This window comes from Hesperophylax consimilis, chromosome 12, assembly GCF_061612785.1.
Source record: "Hesperophylax consimilis isolate HC1 chromosome 12, BYU_Hcon_1.0, whole genome shotgun sequence".
Lineage (NCBI taxonomy): Eukaryota > Metazoa > Arthropoda > Insecta > Trichoptera > Limnephilidae > Hesperophylax > Hesperophylax consimilis.
The window spans coordinates 11,571,174-11,587,864 of record NC_142847.1 but is presented as its reverse complement, the minus strand read 5'-3'; the positions used below and the strand labels follow the sequence as shown (position 1 = coordinate 11,587,864).

General features: G+C 36.1%; 1 protein-coding gene across 1 annotated transcript; it reads right to left on the bottom strand.

Annotated features, from left to right (window-relative positions):
* Positions 1-1,143: 1,143 nt before the first annotated feature.
* On the bottom strand, positions 1,144-16,300 carry LOC149419140 (beta-ureidopropionase pyd3-like). The gene is made up of 6 exons (XM_089637696.1): positions 15,927-16,300; positions 13,897-14,159; positions 12,533-12,627; positions 9,318-9,632; positions 5,982-6,188; positions 1,144-2,944 (listed from the first exon to the last, which is right to left on the bottom strand). Exons 1-6 carry the CDS (start codon positions 16,028-16,030, stop codon positions 2,771-2,773), a joined length of 1,158 nt encoding a protein of 385 aa, XP_089493822.1. The 5' UTR covers positions 16,031-16,300; the 3' UTR covers positions 1,144-2,770.
* Between the last annotated feature and the right edge of the window lie 391 nt (positions 16,301-16,691).

The window sequence follows — 16,691 nt, the reverse complement described above, 5'->3', positions numbered from 1 at the left end:
TTTATTGATAATGACGATAACTTGTCATCGTTCCCGAGCACGATTGCAGATCGCTAACATATAAACAACAGTTCACGTCAAATAAATAGTAATAAGAACACTTCTTAGTCATTGTAAACTGTTATTTGTTCATTGGCTTTTTGCAGTCATGCTTGGGAACGATGACAATTTACCAACATTATCGACAAAACCTTCATTGATCGACAGTGCGATATAAGCATTATCTAAATAATTCATTTCTCTGTGACCAATAATCTCTTGGAAGTTAAGAGGAAGCTACAAGCCAAAAATGTGTATATTCTTGGTATACCTTATTTCGTACGTTATAGGCATTAAAATCGCTTGACAAACGGAGTCTAGAAACGTTCGATTTCAAGCACAAAACTGGTTTTTATTTATTTTGAAAATAATTTTATAAGAAAGCAAAAAAGTTAATCAAGTGAAACTGTCACAGATAATCTTAGCTATAATACTGTATTTTTAACTTGTTTCCTTTATACATTCATACATTTCTATTGAAAAATATTTTTTTGTAGCTTACATTTAAATTTTTTATTGAGTAATTTATTTTTTATTTGTATTCTACTCAAGCGAAACGATAGGAAAACCTTCAATTTAACTAAAGCATATTTTTTGGTTTTCATAATGTACACTAATTCGTTATAAAGATTAATCAAAATAGTGATTTGGCATTAAGCTTCGCCTTAAGGTTTCACAAAAAAACACGAAAAAAATCGAAAACTGCAAAAAATCGTGGAACATAATATATATGGAGTGATATATTTACCCATGAGGACTTTGGACCGATACTTTTTTAGGGACACCTGTATTAAAAAAAGTTGAATTGTTTGTGTGCAAAAATAAATCCTTCTATTGAAAAATATTTTTATACGGGAAAAAATCTATGGAATTTCGAATCACCTCCCGAAATTGATGCACTTTAACCCCGGATGTAGGGGAGGGGTCGATATTATTAGCAAAAATAACAAATTATGAGTTAAGACGCAGAGGAAAACGCCGGACTTCATGGCTTAGAAATCTTCGTACTGGTGTTACGAGCGCAGTTCCGCAAAGTTTTTGTTGGCTGCAGATAGTCAACTATTGACCTGATAATAGTCAATCTTCGATAGTGTGTTCTCTGAATAATTCTGAACTCTTAAAAATAATTTAAAATATCTAAATAAAAACTACAAATCGTTTATCGCCCGAAAACATTATAGTAGTTGGACCAAAGAGCCTTTTCGGTTGAATATTATAATAACATTGGGTAAGTAGATTTATTAAAATTTACGGTGTTTTTAAAACAACGTAAAAACTGTGTTTTCGTCTCATTGTTGAGATTTCTGAAAAACATCAATACTAATTTGTTATTTCCTCGATATAAGACCTTCAATATGTCAAATAAGTAAGTAAGTACCTACCTATTTATTTTGGGCCTAACGTTCTTATTGTCTATATTCTATATCGTACGTAGGTCTCTTCTATTTTATCAGCTATCGAATTCAGAAACGGATAATAGGTAGGCATACAACAAGGAATTCAGGAACGGATGATAGGTAAGCATAGAATAAGGAGTTCAGGAATGGATAATAGGTAGGCATACAATAAGGAGTTCGGGAAAGGATAATAGGTAGGTATACAATAAGGAATTCAGGAACGGATAATAGGTAGGCATCCAATAAGGAATTCAGGAACGGATGATAGGTAGGCATAGAATAAGGAATTCAGGAACGGTAGGCATAGAATAAGGAGTTCAGGAACGGATAATAGGTAGGCATACAATAAGGAATTCAGGAACGGACTATAGGTAGGCATGGAATAAGGAATTACACTATTCTTTATTCTATAAAGTTGCGCCTTGCAAACAAAAATAGAATCAACTTCATTACAATATTCTTTCACTTAAAATGCGCTGAGAGATGAAAAAACAATAGCAAGCATTTACATATTTATTTATAAGCAAGTACATTTTTCATAAACACTTTTTTACAGTTAAATTTATTTACATTTCAAACCTGTGTATATAATATATATGTTGAAATTTGTATTTCAATGTCTTTGGTTTGAAAGGAGGGTCTCCGCTGTGAGTTGATATGATTTACAGTAGGTAACGTTAACGCGCGTCGGATTCACATTAATTTGATGGTTAATAGGCAGTTACAGACAAATTTAGCGTTTGCGATACAGCATATTTTTATGCGAAATGTGTAATTTTTACGCGGTTTTGCCATTTTCATTGGAAATTTACAGGCAAATATCGCAAAATTTAGAATTTTTTACGAGATCTTCTGGTAATAAAAATAAGGATTTCTGCCACTTTTTTGCTACAAAAATCCAACGCATTTTTTGAAAAATTACCAAAAAATTCCACAAAAAATATAGCGAAATTCGAAAAACATAACGAGAACTTTGCCGAAAAATATTGCCAAATTGTCATACGGAGAGAACTTACTGATAAGAAATACTGGTAATTTATTAATTAAAAATCTTGTTAAATTATTCTTATTCCTATTAAAAACGGGATTGCAGGCCTTTAAGGAATAAATTGACAGAGATTCTAACAAATTATCAGTCAAAAGCGAATTTCTTATGAGGACATAGACATAATGATATTGTTGTATTACGTTATATTTATTAGGAAAATAGCACGTGTTCTCGATATATTCTGAATGACTAATATTTAATCAGGAAAATGGCATGCTATCACTTTTTTAATATGGTTGTTTTTCTCGGTGCAGGTTCCTAATAATGGTTCATGTTTCTGGCGAGATTATTGTCCCCCGATGAGCTGCGGGCGGTAGTCGGGCTGAACGGCATCCGCGAGGCTCCTAGCATACATCTCCAGGCGTTGCGTCATCCTGAAGCCCCACTTGTCCTTGACCTGGCGGCACAGGTTCAGGTCCATCTGCACGATCAGTAGGCCGTCCTTCACGCGAGACAGTCCCTACGGAAATACAAAAAAACAACTTACTCACATATCACAAGAATAGATTTATTTTTGGGCATAAAATAAAGAGGAAAACTGGAAATGCCTTCCATATACATTTGAACGTAAAGAAAACTACCAACGACTTAGTACCTACCTTTTGGTTCTAGAGCATTTTGCACGCGATCTCTCTCTCTTACACTTGCCTTAATAATGTATGTCACCATCCCATCATCAACACTGTTTTGTATAGAAATATAGGCATAAATTGAGGTTTTTCTAGGATCACGAAACACGTCCAAAAGACATTTGTTGTGTTCTTCTTTACTCAATATTTTTGGGATATTATGGGGTGCTGTGCTACCTCCTTCTTTAAATAAACGCAAAAGTTATTTTGGAGTTCCTAAGAAAGAATGTGTCATAGGGTGGATCGATTTTTTGTTTTTGTGTTTTTCTTAGCAGCGGGGTGTGGAATGGATGCTCTATGGGGATACTTTTAAAAGTCATTATGACAGCATTAAGATATTTCGAGTGCAAGTACTGCCCCAAGTCAATTCAAATTTAAAAAAAACAGCGTGAAAATAGAAAAAGAAGGGTTTAGTCTTTGCTCAATAAAAGTAGTTAAAATATAAAAAAAATAACATTTTATTTACTAATAACATTATCTACTAATCAAGAAACAATAATAGTATCATTGCTACACAAAAAAATCACAAACAATATTAAAAAATAAAGTCAAAAATCATAAAAGTTATTGTGTTTTATAGTCGTTCTTCGAATTGAATACTGGCATTATACGACAAGATTCTAGCTTGTTTTGTATCCACCCTTCACGTCTTTCAGGGCCGCAAACAGCAGAGCATGATGCCGTTACCACTTTGATGCATCTTTCCGTGGCTTGCGTGTGACAGGGCATCAATCGGAATCTACACAAAATGTTGGATAATTGATTGATAATTTCGTGGTCTGCAATGGCATCAATTATTGTCTCGCTAGATATCAGTTTTGTAAGAGGTGGTTCTGATGGTTTTTTCCCAGTAGATCAAGTCAAAATAGTCTGTTGCGTTCAAATTAAAAGTAGATAGCTTAAATACTCTTATTGGAGAGAACCCTGACTGCCGTCCTCGGATACTTAGAATCCGTCTTAGAGCCAACTCTCTAATTTGTCTTCGTTCGTCGTTTAACATACTTATAAGTATATTTTCGCAGTGGCCAAAATACCCTTTGCGTTGAATTACGGGATCTACCACCTTTTTCAAATGCTTTGGAAGGTAATGAGGCAATTTTATGGTTTCGTGGAGGTGTCTCGCCCCGTAAACAAACGAAAGCTGTGTTTTTATTTTAAACCACATCGGAGCATACACTCTTAGCACACATTCAGTCAATATCACCTGATTTTCTGTCAAATTCTTGAAGTTTTCGTTACATTGTCCATATTTTCAATAAATAAAGCTGGTCTGTGCTATGGTGGTAACGGGATTTTGTAATGTCCGGTAAGTTGCATTCTATTGCTTGAAATTCTATCACAAGATCATGTTCACAGTTCTTGAGTAACTTTCCTAGTTGGCCGCTAAAGCTTCTAGGACCACCAAGGTATTCGAAAAGGTGTCTTAAACTTAACTCGTTAGCATATAACTGACAGACCAACCACTAAAGTGGACGATGGAGCTTTCCTTCAAGAAGTCGAATAATGCCAGACTTAGTTCCAGTATTAACTGCTGTTCTGTCACATCCGATAGCCACGATGCACGCTAAATCAATTAATTTTACCACAAAATATGCAAACAATTTGTGAGCTATTGTTTTAGCATCACTGAACTTAACGCCTACGTTGCCAATGTATTGTGAGCCAGGTTCTTTCAAAATACTGATATGTTCTTCTATCACAACTTTTCTGCGTCCATCCTCCATGATTAATGTTTTATCCTCTCGACCGTCAAACGATATGCAAATGCACGAATGATTATCGTGTTTGATTATCTTTTGTCACTAATCCAATATCTTGCAATGTAGCACCTGCCCGATCAAAAATACTGTATCGATCCAATGTTCTGGATACAATAGATGGTCCACTGTCTGTTGGATTTATTGCATAAGGAGAAGAAGTGGATGAGGCAAAGTATTGTTGGTCAGTTGAAAGATCAACGTTAGTAAAACTTGCAACTGTACTGCGAGATATGGACGGTTGATCTAAAGATGCGCGGTGCGCGAGCGAGGCGCGAAAGTGGACTCAGCAATTTGTCAAATTTTCGCGGGAAAATAAATATTATCATATTTTTTTAGTATTATTATTTAAGGCGCGGCAATTTTTATTCATTATGAAATGTAAAAGTAAAAAATAATGTATTAATATTGACACAAAACTGTTTTATAAAGGGCCAATTTTTTACCAGATTTTAAATAATTCAACTGCTTTGGGGCAGTACTTGTTGTCAAAATTTTAAATTTATATTTTGTATGCTTAATTGTATGTACCTAGAGCATCTATTCCGCACCCCGCGAAAACTGATTTATAAAAATAAAAAAATTCCATACAATGGCGATCCACCCTAAGTGTCAGTCATTAATAAAACTGCTGAGGAAATAGCTTTTAAGAGCTTTTGCCAATGTTTTTTTGTTCGTTGCCGGAAGTTTTAGATTACTAGGTAATGCGTTATATTGCTTATGTGCAATGTATTGTAAGGAGTTAATTCCAAATTTAGTTGTGTAAATAGATGACGATAAGTGTATTTGATTTTTTGATCGTGTTTTTTGCTGGAATTAAAGACTGGTTTAGAGAATGGCAGTTGTGATATTATACTTTGGCAGAATCGTAAAAGGAATTATTTGTGTCAGTGAGTGTATATCTTTGACATGTGTATCCTATGGCAGATTATATTGTATTATATATTGTTTGGAAATTATAAATTTACTGTAAATTTCGTTGTAAAATATATTTTTTTATATGACAAAATAAGTCGATCGAGGATAGATCGCAAGCAACGGAAGGTTCGATAGATGATCGACTCTTGTCATGGAGAGAAAGTTTATTAGCGTTCGTTGGCAGAATACTAACCGGGGTTCTGGAGCCATCGGGGGCAGCAACGTAGGAGCTGCCGTAGAAGTGTCCGAAGGTGTGGTGGGCCGGCGCGCCGTCGCCCGAGGTAAAGGGGTTGGGGAAGTCCTCACTGCCCACACGGTTAATGGCAACCGTGAAGTAGCTGTTGGCGATGGCCGCGTTGCGATCCTCCACGCCCCACAGGGGTTCGGACAAGGCGCCCACCTGAGACACAACATACACCCTTTCATTTGCGTACCGCCGCCCCGGGAACCATTCATTGGATAATCAACAACCTGGCGTGTCTTAGGTCACCTAACGGCAAGCTACAGCTGTTGACTTAACAGAAATGCCCGGGAATATGCACGGAGTATTGTTTTAACGGTATTGCTGATTTTTTAAAATCTTGTCAAAAAGGTCACAGCAAGCCATTTCCTAATAAACTATTAGAACTTTCATAATACCGGGTGTGCGGGTGCGCTAACTTCGGGAGGTGATTCTACATGACGGTAGAATTAAAAAATATAAATAACTTTTTCGAAATTCGAATGTTTATTTTCCCATACAAAAATACTTTTCCATAGATGAATATATATTTTCCCAAACAAACTCCAATTCAACTTTTTTACCTAAAAACTACCTACAAAAAATTATCTTTTTATTTCTAAAATCATGTACAATCACCCCCCGAAGTTAGCGCACTTTACCCCTGGACACCCCCTGTATATCGGAACACGTGTTCATGCAGCTGCGTTTATCTTGTTATTATATAATGACGAAATGCGAAAATATTAGAATTTTTATGAACACATCTTCCGATATCGCCATAACTCATTTGTATTTTACTGATAGTTTAGATAATAAAAATTAATTTGAGTCCGTTCCGTATTGCTGTGGTGTGTACAAATGCATGGACGAGTACGACGAGATTAGTCGAAATTAATCTCTGGCAGTGAAGAGAGTTGGACATAACTCTTACCTACGGTTGAACTAACTGTTCACCGATTTCTTCAACTTTTAATCTTGACACGATCAAAAACCTTTCAAAACGTTTTGGTAGGTTGGCACTTCATTAATTTGAAATAAATAGGCAAAACCAATGTTTTCATGCTGGCAATGATATCTTTCTTGTTTACTCTTTATGCCATATATAGATGGTTGATTTATGCTTATCCCCATTTTCTTTGACTGCGAATTTGAATGCTTATACTTCCGTGAAGTCATTCTTCGATAGAAGAAATAATTTTCATCCCCATGGACATAAAAACCTGGACACTAAACGAAAACCAAATAAAAATTTATATATCTGGCTGATTAGGTTTTTTACAACAATTACATTACATAACCTTAAAATTTATGTCAACCCTAGATTATTCATTGTTTATTTTAGATTTTCACAGAAACGGCGCCATAAAAAATGTGAATTTATTTTTATTAATTACCTTCCCAACTTATTATATCAGAAAGAACTTATTATATTAAGTCAGAATGCCATTTTTTACACACACTAAATGTACGGGCGTCGTAAATCCCAACCTAAGAATTAATGAATTGTTCACACGCTCGTTGTTCCTCGGTTTCTGATAATAAGATAATACCATAATTAAACAGCTAATATCTAATACCTAACATTAGGAACGTAACACAATTAGCAAACAATAATTGCGTAATCCCAAATGCATATCAAATCATATTAGGGAGTACGTAACGCAATGCACCCGCGGGAAGAATATCTCATTTGTCACGCAATCCGAGTCCGATATATTTTTGACGTATATCGAATTTAGGAATCGATGAATTCTGACCAATGACGTGACTGCTTTTATATTGATTATTTCTGACCAATGACGTGACGGCTGTGGTTTCGAATGATTTTTGACAGAATCGATTCCTTGTTCAATGAAAACGATTGTCTCGGACTGTGTGATGATTTTTGACAGAATCGATTTGTCCATGACAATGAATCGAAATATTTCGATGGTCAAAAATTTGGAATAAATCGCCGACTTTGCCCATTGCTACTCGGAACACTCAAATTATTTTTAATTATCATTAAAAACATTTTTTTTAAATTTGGCAATAACAATAACAAACAAAGCAAGTAACAACAAAAGTCAGCAGACTAAGAAAATCTTCAATGGGATGATCTAGAATCTAGACTACAGTTATTCGTTGGTTTTATTTGTGTACTCGATGACGTAAAATTTACACATTTTTAAGCAACTTAAATCTGGCTGCCTGCGAATGCTCCAAGCTGCCGGTTGACAGACCTGTTTTTCTCATCTACTAATCGACCCCTATCACAGGAAACTATTCCCGTTCATGTACATTATGACGTAATTTTTATGAAAAAATTCGTTCATTATTTGCTTGACTGCGCGGAATCCTCCAAAAGGTGCACCGACAGACCAACTTTTTTATTTTATGGCTTTTTTATTTTTTAAAGCGGAGACGGTTTACACATACTTCCCGTGAGCACTTAGGCTATAGGCCCATTGTGTAATCTCCCATTTTACCTCAATCCTTTAACAACAACCCAGTCCCTTCAATAAAGTTCACCAGGGTTGTTATTGGGTATGTGGCTATGTCTTCTGGTTCTACCGTATGTCTCCTCAGATATCTGAGCCTAGTTCCCACCAGGGCAGGACATTGGCACCATAGGTGAATTGGAGTCTCTTCATCCTCTTCACATTTCCTGCATCTATTGGTGGTTTCCACTCCCAATATCTGCATGTGTCTCCTGAGATGGCAGTGTCCCGTTAGTAGCCCTACCAGTTCCCTCAGCGAGTTTCTGTCCATATCGAGTAGTTTCTTGGTTCGTCTAGGGTCTGGTCCTTTTATGAGTACTTTGGATTGTCTCATTCCAGGTGCCCTCTCCCATTCTTTGCGGTGCTGGGATTTGACCCACCTATCAATATGTAACTTTGTGTGGCAAGCTGCTACTCCTACGGCCGGCTCGGATCCTACAAGTGGTGCTTTTGCCCCTTTCCTTGCTAGTTCGTCAGCCCGCTCGTTGCCCTCAATACCTTTATGTCCTGTATGGTTTACTAAATGTCTATTCTCACTACAAAGTAGTTTCATGTATGTACTCGGTGGCGTAGGGTTTGTTGCATCAGAATCCTATTTGTCATCGACAACGAGTCTATTGCTAAGTTTCAGCTCGAACGGATGTCGGGAAGTGGATTCAAGATTCCACTTCCAAGACTCCATTTCATTTATTCATTCAATCAAGAAAACAAAATCAAAATTCAAATAAATTTACATTCAAAAATGGCGGTAGGTACCTACTGCATCCATGGCCGTCAGTGAAGTAGCTGTTAACGATGGTACTCTCGGCAATGTCGCCCAACTTACCGTTGCAGAGGGATTGAAAACGATCTCCGCCCCATTGATGCCAAACATCATCCAGTTCATGGGGTGGTGGCGGCCGTAGCAAATGTTAACAGCGATTTTGCCAAACTTGGTCTGAAAGACGGGGTGGCCAGTGGCACCCTCCATGTAGTAGGTGGACTCGTTGAAGTCGCCCACGCGCGGGATGTGGTTCTTGCGGTGCTTGCCGAGCACACCCGCGGGCCCGATCACCACGGCTGTGTTCCAGATGGTGTCGCCGTGCAGAGCATCGCGTTCCAGGATGGGGGACACGATCACCATGTCATACTTCGAGCAGTACTGCAAAAAGTGCATTATTATATATGATAATGATGATAATAATGATTTATTTAATGATAATAATGATATATGGTGTTCGGAAACTCATAGTACAAGCGGGAAGCTCACCCGTAGAATCTACATAATATTTGGAGTTAATTTTGAGCTTTTTAAAACAGATTTTAAAATAGACGTATAATAGCGAATACCCTATAACAAGGCTGCCCAACCTTTTTAACAGTTGGGCGAAATTGACGATTTTGAATCACTGGCGGGCCACTGAATACCTGACGGTTCCTATTTCCATGGGGGGGGGGGGTTGTACTGGAAATGTACCAGTAAATGTCTTGTACTGGAAATCACAAATGTCTTGTACTGGAAAAGATACGTTGATGATGTTTTGTGTATATGGACAGGGACTAAGCGTCAACTGAATTCCTTCCTCAAACTTATAAACTCTTTTCATAATAAGATTAAATTCACATTAGAAATAGGCATAAATTCAACCTTAAATTTTTTAGACCTTACCTTATCGATCGTTAATAACAGAATTAATTTTAACATTTTTCGTAAACCCTCCTATACTGACGTTGTCATACACAGCACCTCCAATCACCCTATTTCACATAAGCACTCCGCATTCCATTCAATGGTAAATCGTTTAGTCACAATTCCAATGTCCGATAGTAATTTTGATAGTGAACTAAAACTAATTAAAAAAATAGATGTAAATAATGGCTATGAATCAAATTTTATAGATTTAATCTTAAATAAAAAGCTAAAACAAATAGCCATTAATCGCTTCCTCTTTGCTTGTCCTTGTCCTCAAATCAATGATAATAATATTAATTATCAATGGCGGCGAATTTTATTTATTAATCACTTTTCTACCTTAAGTGTAAAAAACCTTCCTTCTGAAGTCAAACCGGCCTTTTATACTAATAACAATATAGGTAAATTTCTAATTAATTCTAAAGATAAGGACGATAAATTAAGTCATTCGGGGATTTATAAATTAAATTGCAATAATTGTTCGGCTTTCTATATCGGTAAGACATCACGTAATGTTAATATTAGGATAAAGGAGCATCTTCGTTGCCTCAATAATAACGGGTTTTCCGAATTCGCAAATCATTTGATCGATAAAGATCATACATTCTGTCATAGCACCGGTGCTAACATCTTACATAAAAACGGGCATGGTAACAGACTAAACAACTTAGAGGCACTAGAAATTAAAAAAGCTGTAAAAACCAAAAGTCAGATACTTAATAATCAATTAGACATATCAAGTAGTCCAATATTAGGTCTGTTTCCAATAAACCCATAAAAAAATCCCAGTTCTCCTTACCTCCTTACCACCATGCCAGTTGATGCTTTGTTTCTCCCGATTTATTGATATAACCCATTAGTCTACATAATTATCTAGCGGTTTTTCCATTACTTGTGCACTTATGTTAATGTATTTTATGACCGTCTTTGTGTTGCTTATATTTGTATCATCTTGTCTCCCTCTATATTTTGTTATATATATACACACATTATGTACTTCTTGTTTAGTATTAATTTGTACCCTGATGATGCTTAAGTAAAGCGAAACCGGTCGGTTCTTAAATTAATAAATATCGTGGTTTTAAAACAAAAAAGTATTTTATTTTATGAAATTATATTCTTTATTTTACGTAAATGAATAATGAAATATACGCATTCGGGCCCATATAAGCATGCAGGCATATACACATATACTCTGAAATCGGGTGGCATTACGGCAGTTAATTTAATATGAAATAAATGTCAGTTGGAGAGTAGTTGAAAACTTTTTGATTTGAGCTTTTGTCGAGTAAATCGAATCCGAAAGTGGATTTTTTTCTATGTCAAATTTGAAAAACATTGTATTCGTCTCCAAAACTTTAAAAATAAAGTATTGCTCAGATTGAAATTATTTTTAGTTCTCTATGTGGTGTAGATTATAGATGTATGTAAAATTATAAATATAAGCTGAGGTGTTTCAAAATCACGCATGATTACCATCAAATTGAAGATCAGCACGTACGCTGATTCTCAGCACCACTTTAGTGAAGTCGAAAACCCCCCAACCTAACCTAACTAACCATTGTATCACATTTCATTCATACCCTTCTGTTAAACTGAACTTTTATGAAGTCAAAAACGCCCCAACTTAACCTAACTAAGCATTAAAATATTATAGTATCACACATCATAAATACTCTTCTGTTATACTGAACTTTGGTGAAGTCAAAAACGCCCCAACCTAACCTAACCAAGCATTATAATATTATAGTATCACACCTCATTCATACCCTTCCGTTACACTGAATGTTGACACAACACTGGAAAATTAACATAATTTTAACATGTTTGTAATTAATAACGTTTTATTCACATGATCATTTCATGTTTTCTTGACTCCAACTTATTTAACATTTACTTGCCCATCACGTAATTTCCCGATGCTTCTTTCTTCATCCATCCAACCTTCTAAGTTTCCCTTTCTTAATCTTGTTCATTACGCTTTCATCGGCCAAACATTATTTTTGGTCCTCGCTTTCGTAATACGGTTGTACATAGTTTTACCACACATACGCTTTGCGGATCTTAATTCTACAGCACCAATCTACATCAGTATATAACCTACAACTCCACTGTTCCTGCTCGCCTTTCATCCTTTGACCACTTTTTCCCATATACCCTTTGGGGATTTCATTTCTACTGCATTATTTAGTCTTCCTTCGTACTTAGATTTTCTATAGATATTTAAATTCGTTCATTGTATTAAAACATGGTTCATAAAAATCTCAAAAATACCTACGGAGGAGATAACTCCTTCATGCTTAGTACCTACGGCAGTATAAGGTGGCCAACCATTCTAAAAGAAGTTAAAGAAGAAGAAATGAACTGACCTCCTGTAGAAACCGGGTGGAGGGTCCATCTTCTGCTGACTCGGCAAATTGACACCAGGGGTGCTTCTCGCGGGTGCAGAAAGCAAAGGGCATCGCTAGAATTTATAAAAATAAATATTTTATTATCTTCCTTTTTGTAACAAATAGAGATAATGATATCTTCACTCACATCTCATGAAGGATAATATGAATGAATCAAATATATTATTTTACATAGTGTTTTTCTGAAATATGTAATTATCATAGACATATGAATATTAGTAGACCTGCCCTAAGTGATTAAAAGCGTATTATCCCCACTCCCCATACCGGTTCCATTGGAGCCGGCTGGGCTCGCGTATGGCCTCAAGTGAAATTTGAAAACGTGACGTCATCATTCTTGTGCGAACTATGGTCGAGGCATCATCGGTTCATTTTACGAAATAACACGGCAAAATGTTGACTTGTGATATGAAAACTTGTAAAAATAGATGTGAAAAAGAGAATAAACCCAATTGTCGTATTACATTCCATAAGTAAGCATTATTTTACTTTATTTTAAGCTTATTCACACCGTATTATATGGATCAGTTTTAGAAACATATACTATCACATCACAATGTAGCGATTCTCAAGTGTGCTCATCGTTGTTTACTGGGGTAAGTAAATTATGAAACATTTGTAAAAGTGTCTTAACTAAATACTCTGAAACTAACTACGACTCTGCAAACAGAAGAAATTTACTTTGCCGAATTTGGACTTCGAAATTAGTTCATAACGTGGCGAGTAATTTGCGCTCCCATGTAAAAATGTCTATCCATTCAAAAGCAGATTTTACTTTTATGAACTAAATGGTGATATTATAATGCGAGATGCCTATTTACTGTCAGATTGATTTATTGACGAATCACAGTCAGCTTAACCCCCTTCGTTCTTCAACAGTTGATTTTACCCCTCGCCATTATCTTCTCGTCTATTAATTCCTATGTCTGTGGTAATTATAAATATATTACATTGTGTTTTTTAGTCCAGTTGAGTGGTATGGGTATCAGTTTGTATTTGTTGTCAGTATATTTTTTTATTTCTGATCTCCCTGTATTTTGTATCCAGCTTTTTATTTGAGATTTAAATGTTACTATTGTTGTGATTTTTGAATGGAGAGTGGGATTTTGTTGTAGAGTTTAGTATTATAGAAAGTTTTTTATAAGGAAAGTTATCTGAATTAAATACAAAATTGTATTTTGATGTGATTGATTGATTGATTGATTACGTGTAGCGAGGAAGACAACAAGAGCGGATCTACATAACACACTTCTACCGGTTTATATCTTCAGTGTTTTGTACATAAAAAATTATTATGAATAGTAATAATATTTGTGACGTACTCCAGGCCTCCTGAAGGCACAAAACATTGACCCCCTCATTAGCTGCCACATCAATGAGCGCACCAATCTTGGTGTGGATGGCATCACGCTGCTGCAGGATGGGTGCGCTGGTGGGGAGCACGATGCCATGCTGCACTGCCCCCACCCTCACCACACGCGGCGGCCGCGTCTCCTCGCGCACAGCTGTGAAGCCGTAGACCGATACGTCCGTGTCGCGCGCCGCTGCAAACTGCCGGGTCGCCTCCGAAGTTGGCAATACACAACTTGAAAGGAAATCAAAAAGTTTTAACATATTTATTGGTTAATTTACATCCCAACCTTCCTCTACTCAACTCCTCACAGTTAGAGACATCCCCTGGTGTGAGAGACCAGAATCGAAACGTTGCGTTCCTTGAAATGCTGTTTGCTGACCCGATTGAATAGCCAAGAACTTCCCAAACTTCCTCTTCCCAATTTACTATCTCTACTTCAGCCAACATATTCCAATTATGGGGAATGCCATAGTCCCACTGGCATTGGGCATTTGGCAGTTAGTCCTAACTTGTTGAGAAATTAATAAAACATTTTCACCTATCAAAATTTTTTCTTGGACAGATGATCAATTTCATTGGCCTTTTTTGTATAAGGAGTCAAAAGGTCTTATGAGAATTGGCGACATTAGTTTTCTTTAAACCTCTGCTGCTGACATTACGTCTGACAGACACAACAAAATCTATGTGCAGTTGCTACGTAGCCATTTTGTAGCACATCATTCTATCATGCTCAGTACTTTCCTGAGCTAGCTCCCGCCCCCGCCACAAGTCAGCATAGCAACAGCAGCCGCGGTGATTGCACGTGAGGAGCACACGGGACGTAAGGTCAGTAATCAGTTATAAATCTGGTAGACAATACATCTTAAGGATAAATATTTTTTAATGTTTTTATGTGCATTATTTTAAGCCAGGAGAAAGCAAAGTTATGTTTTTGTATATTTTTTATTTAATTTTTTTATAAATATTTAGAGCAGGTTGTACCAAAATTTCGTAAATATCAATTTTCTTATAAGACCTTTTCATGAAATAACTATTTTAAATTTTAAAAAAACCCTATTCAACAACAAAAACTCTTAATAGTACCTAAAATGCATATATGTCAGCAGAATGAAAACAAAAAAGTCACCTACGCGGCAGAGAGTTAAAATCAGTATAATTTGTTGAGATTTTATTATGTTCAGTTATAATATGCCTTCAGAGTGCAGGGTGAATGAGTGCATATTAGGAGTAGTGCTGGCCCTATGCAGGCGCAATTGGAGCAGTCCGGAGTAGTCCATTTAGTCCGGATTGGAGCAGTCCGGAGCAGTCCATTGATATATGTATTTCATTTAAGTCATTTGCAGTTAGTTTTATTATGATCAGATCAAATACAGATCTATGATCTGGCGGTGACACAGTTCACATCTAAGTTTAGTCTAAACTATCTTGAATTAATTGGAGAGTGGTTTCCACAAAGATTTTAAACATCCGAAATGGAGAGACTTGAGGAAACGGTATATCGGATATAAGTAGTAATTGTAGCCACCAAATTCTGTGAGAATAAGATTGATGTTCACACCGATTACCCAATGTGGCACAGAAAAATTGTTTTTGGAAATTGAAAACTTGATTGGAAAAAAATGGGTTACATATAGGGTGGCCGTGGCTAAAGTGAGGTAATTCTACATGATTTTAAAAGTAAAACGAAAATTAACTTTTTTCGAAACTTCAACATTTAAGGTAGTTTTTAGGTAAAAAAGTTGAATTTCTTCTATGGAGAAAATAATATTCTTCCATAGAAAAATATTTATGTATGGGGAAAAATGACGGAATTTCGGAAAAAGTTATTTAAGTATTTACTTCTACCATCATGTAGAATCACCTCCTGAAGTTTGTGCACTGTACCCCCGACACCTGTATAAGAAAATGTTGTCGTGAAAGTACAGGTATTACAAAAAATAATAAAGGACATGATGTATATCTGTTTAGCAAGGAAAGGATAGACATCAAAATACTTACTCATCTCTTCTGCCATATAGAATTCTCTTCAGTTCACTCTGATCCTCTCCGCTCAGTTTGTTTATTATACTCTCTGCACTTAACAATTCGCTTTTCCCTGCCATTTTAATATAAACGAAGATTCAACAATGGTCTTCAATAGCCACAATCAGTGCTATTAATATTAATATAGTAACCTCAAAATGTTTTATTATTGTTTGACACATCAATAAAAACAGTGTAGCCACAGCTGATGTAATTGTGCTAAAGAAGGCAATGCACTTTCATTTGTAACCTAGTCAGGGCACTTGTTACTACGTGAACAGGTACTTACTCTAAAACTAGTTATTAGAAGCGACAAGTCGCTGACAGATATGAGTAGGTACCTGCTACAGTTACTGCTTGGAATGAAAACACAAACAAAATTCAGCTATTTATTCGATTATAATTAGACTGAACTTGAAATGATGTGTGGGTGGTATTAATACCTATACACACACCTACATAATATATGTAGCTGTTTCACGTTGGTGTTGAAAGAATGGTGGTATTAATACCTATACACACACACACACACACCTACATAATATGTCTAGCTGTTTCACGTTGGTGTTGAAAGAATGGTGGTATTAATACCTATACACACACACACACACACCTACATAATATGTCTAGCTGTTTCACGTTGGTGTTGAAAGAATGGTGGTATTAATACCTATATACACTCACACACCTACATAATATATGTAACTGTTTCACGTTGGTGTTGAAAGAATGCTAGATTAT

What these genes read in the sequence shown, in the direction of transcription:
- LOC149419140 (XM_089637696.1), bottom strand. Translation starts at nt 16,030, where the DNA reads ATGGCAGGGAAAAGCGAATTGTTAAGTGCAGAGAGTATAATAAACAAA. An exon ending in GTGCCTTCAGGAGGCCTGGA is followed by an intron (nt 12,628 to 13,896) that starts GTACGTCACAAA and finishes TATAAATTCTAG; the next exon opens with CGATGCCCTTTGCTTTCTGC. An exon ending in TTTTCAATCCCTCTGCAACG is followed by an intron (nt 6,189 to 9,317) that starts GTAAGTTGGGCG and finishes GTTGTGTCTCAG; the next exon opens with GTGGGCGCCTTGTCCGAACC.